The 9,497-nt window shown below is 50.6% G+C and overlaps 1 protein-coding gene across 1 annotated transcript; it reads left to right on the forward strand.

Moving 5' to 3' along the window:
* The first annotated feature begins 6,273 nt into the window (after window positions 1-6,273).
* On the forward strand, window positions 6,274-9,216 carry MCHR1 (melanin concentrating hormone receptor 1). Its single transcript, XM_003989283.6, has 2 exons — window positions 6,274-6,370; window positions 7,684-9,216. Exons 1-2 carry the CDS (start codon window positions 6,289-6,291, stop codon window positions 8,661-8,663), a joined length of 1,062 nt encoding a protein of 353 aa, XP_003989332.1. The 5' UTR covers window positions 6,274-6,288; the 3' UTR covers window positions 8,664-9,216.
* Window positions 9,217-9,497: the final 281 nt, after the last annotated feature.

Consider the following 9,497-nt stretch of genomic DNA (forward strand, 5'->3'; position numbering starts at 1 on the left):
ATGTGCTGAGTAAGAAGTTGCTGTGGCTGAGGTCAAAAAGGTTTTTTCCTGCTTTCTCCTCTAGGATTTTGATGGCTTCCTGTCTTACATTTAGGTCTTTCATCCATTTTGGGTTTCTTTTTGTGTATGGTGTAAGAGAGTGGTCCAGGTTCATTCTTCTGCATGTCACTGTCCAGTTTTCCCAGCACCACTTGCTGAAGAGACTGTCATTGTGTTTTTTTTTAATTTTTTAAATGATTATTTATTTTTGAGAGAGAGACAGGCAGACTGCAAGTGGAGGAGGGACAGAGAGAGAGAGGAAGAGACACAATCCTAAACAGGCTCCAGGCTCTGAGCTGTCAGCACAGCCCAATGCAGGGCTCAAACTCATGAACTGCGAGATCATGACCTGAGCCAAAGTCAGATGGCTAACTGACTGAGCCACCCAGGCGCCCCTTGAGTTAATTTTTGTATATGGTGTGAGGTAGGGGTCCAACTTCATTTTTTGTGTGCATGAATATCCAGTTGTCCCGGTGTCATCTGTTGAAAAAGCTATCTATCCTTTTCCTCACTGAATTGTTTGGCACCCATGTCAAAATATCACACGGCCCCCTTTTAAGGAAAGTAGGCCTTGAACAGTTCTTTGTACATGCACTTTGGGCAACTCTTATGACTTTTGGCAGGTGAAACCAGCTTTTTGCCCCTGGGCACAGGCATCTCAGATCAGTGCCTATGTTCTGAGGTCACTTGATGTCTTAATACTTGATAGAGGCAAAAAAAAAAAAATCCGATTTTCTCTTGGATAGCACAAGGTCTGAGTACCTACAAGAAGACAGGTGACCTACTCTGTTCTTCCAAAGATGTTACATTGCTGCCCCACATCTCCATGTGGCCTGATCTCTGGGGCCCAAAGTAGTGGTGTGTTTTTAGTTTTTCCATGTTTTATTAAGAAAAGATATTTGGGGCACCTGGTGGCTCAGTCAGTTAAGTGTCCAACTTCAGCTCAGGTCATGATCTCACGGTTTGTGGGTTCGAGCCCTGCATTGGACTCGAGACGCAAGCTGACAGCTTGGAGCCTGGAGCCTGGAGCCTGCTTCAGATTCTGTGTCTCCTTTAATCCCTTCTCCTCCCCCACTCACAATCTATCTCACTCTCAAAAAAATAAACTTAAAAAAAATATATTTAGGGGCGCCTGGGTGGCTCAGTCGGTTAAGCAGCCGACTTCAGCTCAGGTCATGATCTCGCGGTCCGTGTGTTCGAGCCCCGCGTTGGGCTCTGTGCTGACAGCTCAGAGCCCGGAGCCTGTTTCAGATTCTGTGTCTCCCTCTCTCTGACCCTCCCCCGTTCATGCTCTGCCTCTCTCTGTCTCAAAAATAAATAAACGTTAAAAAAAAATTAAAAAAAAAAGATATTTAATTGAACGTGCAACAGAGCTGCAATGTCTAAGTAAATGATTTATAGTAGGCTTTTGGAATCCCATAGAAAGCTCTTGAACTGATTTACTGCATGCAATACCTTTTTCTTTTAACTGTTTAACATATTTTTAAATTGTGATAAAATATACCCAACATAAAATTTACTTTGTTTTTAAGTGTACAGTTCGGTGGCATTAAATACATTTACATCTTTGTGCAACCGTCACCACCATCCATCTACAGAATTTTTTCATTATCCCAAACTGAAACTCTGTCCCCATTAAATAGCAACTCCCCGTTCCAATTCTCCCAGCCCCTGGCAAATTCCATTCTACTTTCTGTCTCTAAGAATTTGACTAGTCTAGGTACCTCACATAAGTGGGATCATACAATATTTGTCCTTCTGTGTCTAGTTATTTTACTTAGTAGAATGTCTTCAAGGTTCATCCATGATGTCAGAATTTCATTTTAAGGATTTCTTGTAATGTTTGTTTGTTTATTTATTTATTTATTTTTTATTTTTTATTTTTTTTTGAGAGAGAGAGAGTGAGAAAACTAGAGCATAGGAGGGGCAGAGAGAGAGGATCTGAAGCAGGCTCTGCACTGACATCAGAGAGTTTGATGCGAGGCTGAGCTCACAAACTGTGAGTTCATGACTTGAGCCGAAGTGGGACACTTAGGCTGAGCCCCCTCTGGTTCCCCCCGTGTAAGTACTCTTACCTCAGCTGCTTTCTCGTGCTTCCTTGGGATTTCCATGAATCCTTTTGATGAACCACTATCCCTGAAGGTGATCTTTTTTGTCTTTCTCACCATCAGAAAGAACCTGACTGTGGCCTCTGGGTTAACTCACAGCTGAGAGATGCCCACTGCCTGGTCATGGGCCTTGTGGCCACTGCTGCCAGGTTGGCCACGAAGCACTGGGGCTGAATGGAGCCTTGGAGAAGGGAGCATGGCCAATAGGGCTTGTGTTCTTCTCCCCTGTGCCCATGTCACTCAGGGCTTCCTCATATAGTCCTCTATTAGCCATTTATTCATCCAACAAACTAGAGGCAAACTAGACTGTCTCTTCCTGCATCCTCTTTGCAAGAAGAAGAACTTGGCCAAACATCTCTCACCTCAACACTCCTCCCCTTTACTGCCAGTAGGAATGAGCCACACGCCTTAGTCTTGGGTTCTTAGAAAACAGAGCCAGAGACAAAGTCTCTGGGTGTTTGACAGCTTGGGTGTTTGACTGGAAAGTGTGGCTCTAGGAATCAGAAGTGAGGACTGAGCAGCAAAGGAGGGAAGCTGGGAGCACTATGGAAGGAAGTCGAGTTGGCCATCCGTACACGTGACTGGTTGCTCTACCCCATGGGAGCGCTGGTTAAATGGTTCACCCCATCCACTGGTTAAATGTTCACCCTAAGGGGTGTTAACTCTCCCTGTACTTCCGAGTTGCTCATGCATGGGGCACTTTCATGGATTCTCATATTCTAAGTTGTGACAGCAACACAGAGCAGAGGGTAAAGGACACACGGCGCAAGGCTAAGACACAGCGCCAACAGGTCATACCTGCACCTGCACCTGTACCTGAAGTTGGTCAGGGACTGTGCAGAGTGGGTCACTGCAGCAATGGATGGAATATAACCTGTGTGGCCAAGAGGATTTGAAGGGGTGCACGTGGGCAACCAGTAGACATGCTCATTCCTAAAATGGCCGCTGGTGAGGGTCATGAGGTTGCCATTGACTGGTTTAAATCAATCATTTGTGATGAATGGATGCTGAGGATTCCACCCGAATGCCTCCTCAAAGAAGTCATCCTTAACTCTCCTCTCTAAAGGACCCCAGTCATTCCCTTGGTGACGCTACCACAGTGAGTAATCAGCCCGTGTGGCTGCCACTGTGAGTTGACTAACTCAGTGTTCACACACACCCCCACCCCCCAGCGTGCAAAAGCTAGAAAGATCAAACCTGCCCTTGCTGCTCAGTCACGGTTTAAATTCAAACAGAGTCATTTTGCTAGTGCCGATGGTGGAAGTGGTGGCATTATTTGCCCTTTTTATGAACACCTAAATCCCTTCGTGATGAAGGCACCTGGACTTGGCTGGATCTCAGCAGGGAAAGGGGTATCTTGTTTACTTGCCAACTTGCTCGTTATTAGCTACATGTCCCCACTTAAGCTGAAGCTCCTTGATAGCAGGCACTTGTTTTCTTTACTGTGTGGATGGTGCCTGGTACACAGCAGAAGCTCAAGAATGATTTGTTGGGGGCACCCAGGTAGCTCAGTCGGTTAGGCGTCTGACTTTGGCCTAAGTCATAATCTCACCATTCCCGAGTTCAAGCCCCGTGTCGGGCTCTGTGCTGACAGCTCAGAACCTGGAGCCTGCTTCGGACTCTGTCTCATTCTCTCTCTCTCTCTCTCTCTCTCTCTCTCTCTGCGCCCCCTCCCCCACTCGCTCTTTGCCTCTCTCAAAAATAAATAAACATTAAAAATTTTTTTTTAAAAACCCAATGATTTGCTGGACAGATGGATGGACAGATGGAGGCGGGAAGACGATGGCAAGTGGAAGAAGAGGTCATAATGCTCATTTTCCCACCCTGAAAGCTTTGGAATGCCCCAGGGTCAAGTCCACACAACTCTATCCACCCGCATGCACTCCCTAGGTGAGCTCATTCAGGGTCGTCAGTTTAATTTTGTATCTCCAGGCACCACTTCTGCCTCGAGTTTCTGACTCACATCTGACTACCACCCAACATTTCCACTCAGGTGTTAATAGGCATCTAGAATATAACAGATCCAAAATGGAACTCTTAATTTCTCCTCCAAATCTTCTCCTCCCACAGACTTCCTTATCTCAGCAAATGACAACTGCATTCATTAGTTGTTTGGGCTCCAAACTTGGGAGTGACCCCGATGCCTCTTCCTCTCACACACTTCCAGCTCTCCAGCAAATGCTCTGGAGCATTTGCTCTATACAGTGTATACAAGCCCACCATTTCTCCCCACCTCCCCCTTCCTGATCTGGGACGCCATCCTCTTTCAATTGGATTGTCGCAGCAGCCTTTTACATGGGACGTTTCTGGTAACCCATGTCACATTTCCCCCGGCCACTTCTGACTTCAGCTCTGGCTGCAGCGGACAGTTGTAGGTGAGTTTAGCTGATCCTACGCTTATCGTGTGCGAGTGCACACCTCGCACCTGTTTGCTTTTTGCCCTGGATTTCATACTGTCGGAGTCCTCTTAGTTCCAGCACAAGATTCACTTGCCTCTTACCTCGGGTGTGAGCACCCTCCTGCCTCAGGGCCTTTGCACTGGTTCTTCTTGCAGATATTCCCAACCATGCCTCTTCATTTCCTTCAGGACTCTTCTGAAAACACTTACAGAGAGGCCTTCCTATGTAAAATAGCAACCTCCACTTCCCCTAGTGTTGCCTGGCCCCCTCTTTTTCATAGCACTAATCCCTAACCTCGTAAATTGTCTTTTTTATTTTTTGTATACTTTCCATTCCCCCCAACCCTCCCTCCTCAACTTGAATGTAATCTCCATGAGGACAAGGATTCAGGGACTTTATTGTTGTTGTTGTTGTTGTTGTTGTTGTTGTTGTTGTTTTTTCATTACAAAACCTAGAACAGTGCTTGGCAAGTAGTAAGTGCTCAATAAATATTTGTTGGATGAAACGAATAAATAAGACTGAAGACACACACAGGTAGGGATCAGGCTGTTGTTACCTTGAAGCCCCTGCTCCCGAGTCTGGTGGTAGGTGTGTTGGCAGCTCTTGGCCGTGAGGGGCACTCGAGGCTGGCAGCAGGACACCTCTGCCCAGAATTCCTTCAATGCTTTGCCCTCTAAGGTTCCTAGTTGACAACTTCAGGGACGGGGGTGCTACGCTCTGAAATTTGTCTCAAGAATCAAATCTCGGGGCCCCTGAGTGGCTCAGTCGGTTAACCACCTGACTCTTGATCTCAGCTCAGGTCATGATCTCACAGTTCATGAGATGGAGTCCTTCGTCCGGCTCTGAACTGACAGCGTGGAGCCTGCTTGGGATTCTCTCTCTCCCTCTTTCTCTCTGCCCTTCCCCACCTCTCTCTCTCTCAAAATAAATACATAAACTTAAAAAAAAAAAAGAAAGAAAAAGAAAAATCTCTGTACGTTTGGTCCTCAATTCTGTGCAGAGGGTAGTGTCCCCTTCTGGTCCCTAAGACCCTGGCCATCAGCAGCATCATAGAGTGACCCCAGTCACCTCTGAGTGCTGGTCAACAGCTCAGAGGCCAACGAATCTGCTTCTGGCGGATGCTGGAGGTCCAGCCAGTGAGATGGTTAGGGGACCGGAGAGCAGCTGAGGGTGGCCTGGGGGACAGGCATGCTGTGGTCTGAGCCTTCCATCTCCGAGCTCTGTGAAGTCACCCATAGCCCCTGCCACATGGCCCAGCCACCCATATCTGGGGTTAGGGACTAGGCCAGGCTCATTCACTTTTCCCGAGGGAGGCAGCCCGTTTGTCTTTGCAGGCACCTGGATCCTCCCAGGAGGCAAGCTCCTGGGAGCACAGGAGCACAGCCCCCAGTGACGTGGGAAGGAAGCCCCCTCCCCGATGGCTTTGCCTGAGCTCGCCCCCGCGCCCCCACCAGCTCCCCCAGGCTCCGGGGGCTCCGCAGGCAGTCGGATGCGGGAGCTGCTGCTCGGGACTGAAGAGGTTAACGTGCATCTGCCTCCGAATGTTAATGTGTCTAGGTGATGTCAGTGGGAGCCGGGGAAGGAGGGAGTGGGGAGAGAAGCGGGGCTAGGAGGCGGCAGAAGCTGCCAGACCGCCAGCAAGACCCCCTTCCGGACTGCAGGGCTCGTGCTCTGGGACGGGCGGGCGGCGCTGCCGCAGCCTGCGTGGGTGGACGGGCGAGCAGGCGACGGGCAGCGGCAGGATGGACCTAGAAGCCTCGCTGCTGCCCACCGGCCCTAATGCCAGCAACACCTCGGACGGCCCCGATAACCTCACCTTGGCGGGTGAGTAGTGTTGGAGGGGAGTCCTCCCTCCTCTGCGCTGGGGGTGGGGAGTGGGAAGGTTTCACCTCTGCGCTCAGGAACTGCTCAGGAAACTTTATTACAGTTCTAGAGGATCAGACCTGCAGTCTGCTTTGCCCGGAGGGGAAGGGGAGAAGGGGGCGGGGCAGGCAGCGGCTGAAGGGGGCCGGGGAGGAGGAGAATGAGAAGAGCGAAAAGGCACGTTGGGAAGTGGCAGGGGATGGGGGCCAGCCCTGAGGGAGACAGGAGGAGATTCACCCGTGAGTTCCAAATGCTTTGCAGATAAAAATTCCAGGCTGAAAAAGCAAGCAAGAGAAGACAGAGGACAGTATGTGAGGAGACAGCCCAGTAGGCTCACTCATTTGCCGGTCCCCCTGTCTTTTTACTGAAACTGTGGTAGTGGGATCTGAAACATCCTTACTGACCCCTGGGAAAGGCCATGGGAAGGGATAACTCACAGAGCCACGAGAGGATTAACTTCCTGAATGAAGCTTCCTGACATGTCTAGAGCTGAGATGCCCTGAAATTCTAGCTCCGAGGAAGGAAAAAGGAGGAAAGGCTTGGTGGAGAAAAATCTCAAGCGGCTTAGGCTGCAACACACAGCTTTGGTCTCTGCTCACTTGGGAAGCTCAGAAGATACAGACCAAGGAAGTCCCTGATAGGAACCCAAGAGAAGAGAGGGCTGCGGGCCTGATGTGCAAAAACCTCTCTCCACAGGAGAGTAGCCCACAGATATGCCTAGGAATCAGCGCACAGCTTCCAACCAGTGATTTCTAAAATGAGATGATCAGGGCTGCAAATAGGAAAACACATGCATGCGCCCATGCATACTCTTGCTCGCCCGCATGCGCGCACACACACGCGCACACACACACACACACACACACACACACACACTTTCATGTCCTTCTGGCTATTTTGATGAGGTTTCCTGGTAAAGCCTAGGGGCCCACAGAATAATTCTCTGCAGACAGCTGTGGTTCTTGAATCTGTGCCTTCTGAGACAATGCAGGAAGCAAAGGACCGGGTCCTTCAACTAACAGGTGGTGAGGGAGAATCTGGTAGGATTAGCCAGGGAACCGGTGGAGGAGGGCAAGGGGACAGGATTAGCAACGGTGTGGGGAGGGAGAACAGTCGGAAAGGATTCCAGATGAATGGCGAGCCCTGAGTGAAACGGAAAGAAGATAAAGACGTAAGCAAGCACATGATTGCTGGAGGCTAAGCACCCAGTAGGACATTAGCCCTTAGAGAGGAGTCCATGATAAATGGTCACAGCTCGCTCCTTTTGTCCCCAGGGTCACCTCCTCGCAGAGGGAGTGTCTCCTACATCAACATCATCATGCCTTCAGTGTTTGGCACCATCTGCCTCCTGGGCATCATCGGGAACTCCACAGTCATCTTTGCGGTGGTGAAGAAGTCCAAACTGCACTGGTGCAGCAACGTGCCCGACATCTTCATCATCAACCTCTCGGTGGTGGACCTCCTCTTTCTCCTGGGCATGCCCTTCATGATCCACCAGCTCATGGGCAATGGAGTCTGGCACTTTGGAGAGACCATGTGCACACTCATCACAGCCATGGACGCCAACAGTCAGTTCACCAGCACCTACATCCTGACCGCCATGGCCATTGATCGCTACCTGGCCACCGTCCACCCTATCTCCTCCACCAAGTTCCGGAAGCCTTCTGTGGCCACCCTGGTGATCTGCCTCCTGTGGGCCCTCTCCTTCATCAGCATCACCCCCGTGTGGCTCTACGCTAGGCTTATCCCCTTCCCAGGGGGCACGGTGGGCTGTGGCATCCGCCTGCCCAACCCAGACACTGACCTGTACTGGTTCACCCTGTACCAGTTCTTCCTGGCCTTCGCCCTGCCCTTTGTGGTCATCACAGCTGCGTATGTGAGGATCCTGCAGCGCATGATGTCCTCCGTAGCTCCCGCCTCTCAGCGCAGCATCCGGCTGCGGACAAAGAGGGTGACTCGTACAGCCATCGCCATCTGCCTGGTCTTCTTTGTGTGCTGGGCCCCCTACTATGTGCTGCAGCTGACCCAGTTGTACATCAGCCGCCCGACACTCACCTTTGTGTACCTATACAATGCAGCCATCAGCTTGGGCTATGCCAACAGCTGCCTCAATCCCTTTGTGTACATCGTGCTCTGTGAGACATTCCGCAAACGCTTGGTCCTGTCGGTGAAGCCTGCTGCCCAGGGGCGGCTTCGAGCCGTCAGCAATGTCCACACAGCTGATGAGGAGAGGACAGAAAGCAAGGGCACCTGACGCTTCCCCTACAACCCTGGGCACCTCCAAGTCGGGACAGCACGGTGGACCATGATGGGGAGAGACGCTGAGAAGAACCCAAGACCCCTCTGGGAGAATGCGGGGACGCTGGGTGGTGAGGGGTTGTTGCAACTAAAAACATTCCACGGGGTCCACAAATTGCCGGGGAGGCTGGCAGCCAGATTTTGGGGGCTTCAAGCATCAGACATCCCCTTGGGAGAGGAGGAAGAGACCTTTGGGTTGAACAGAAACTGAACAAGAAGAAAATTTTCATTCAAATGTTCAGTTGAGCCCTATATCTCTTGGCTCCCCAGTGTCTTTTTCTCAATTGCTGATTTATTTAAAACCTGGGAAGGCCAGGGTGTGAGCAGCAGGGGCCTGGGGAGGTTGGAAAGTGATGTGGCCTCAACGCTCCTTCCCATCTCTCCCTGGTGCGATGGAGGGCAGCCCTTCTCCCAAGCTGGCGGGTGATGAAACGAAGCATGCCATCTCTCTGCGTTCCAGCATCCTGTGTCGATTTGCCTGTATCTCTAGGGGATGCATGTTTATTTTGGGGCGGGGTGGGGTGGGGTGGGGTGGGGCCCTGAGCCCACAGGAGTAGGAGAGCCAGTTATTGAGAATGACAAGGCTACCTTAGGTGGGTATGGGCAGAAGTCTTTAAAATTAAGAAAAATGGGGAAGAGCAAGGGGGCTTTTGCAGCTGTGCGGACGTTGTTGTCATGAGGCACATTTGTTAATCACCTGATCTGGAGTGAGTGCCCATCAGAGTCCTGCATGTGCAAGGGTCATTCTGATGCCTGGTGTGTTGGCATAATCTTTTTGCTCCAGCCCTTC

Source organism: Felis catus, chromosome B4, assembly GCF_018350175.1.
Source record: "Felis catus isolate Fca126 chromosome B4, F.catus_Fca126_mat1.0, whole genome shotgun sequence".
Classification (NCBI taxonomy): Eukaryota; Metazoa; Chordata; class Mammalia; order Carnivora; family Felidae; genus Felis; species Felis catus.

Bases quoted from the DNA above. Each gene is read 5' to 3' on its own strand.
- MCHR1 (XM_003989283.6), top strand. From the start codon at position 6,289: ATGGACCTAGAAGCCTCGCTGCTGCCCACCGGCCCTAATGCCAGCAAC. The intron at 6,371-7,683 runs GTGAGTAGTGTT...TTTTGTCCCCAG, and splicing joins CGATAACCTCACCTTGGCGG to GGTCACCTCCTCGCAGAGGG.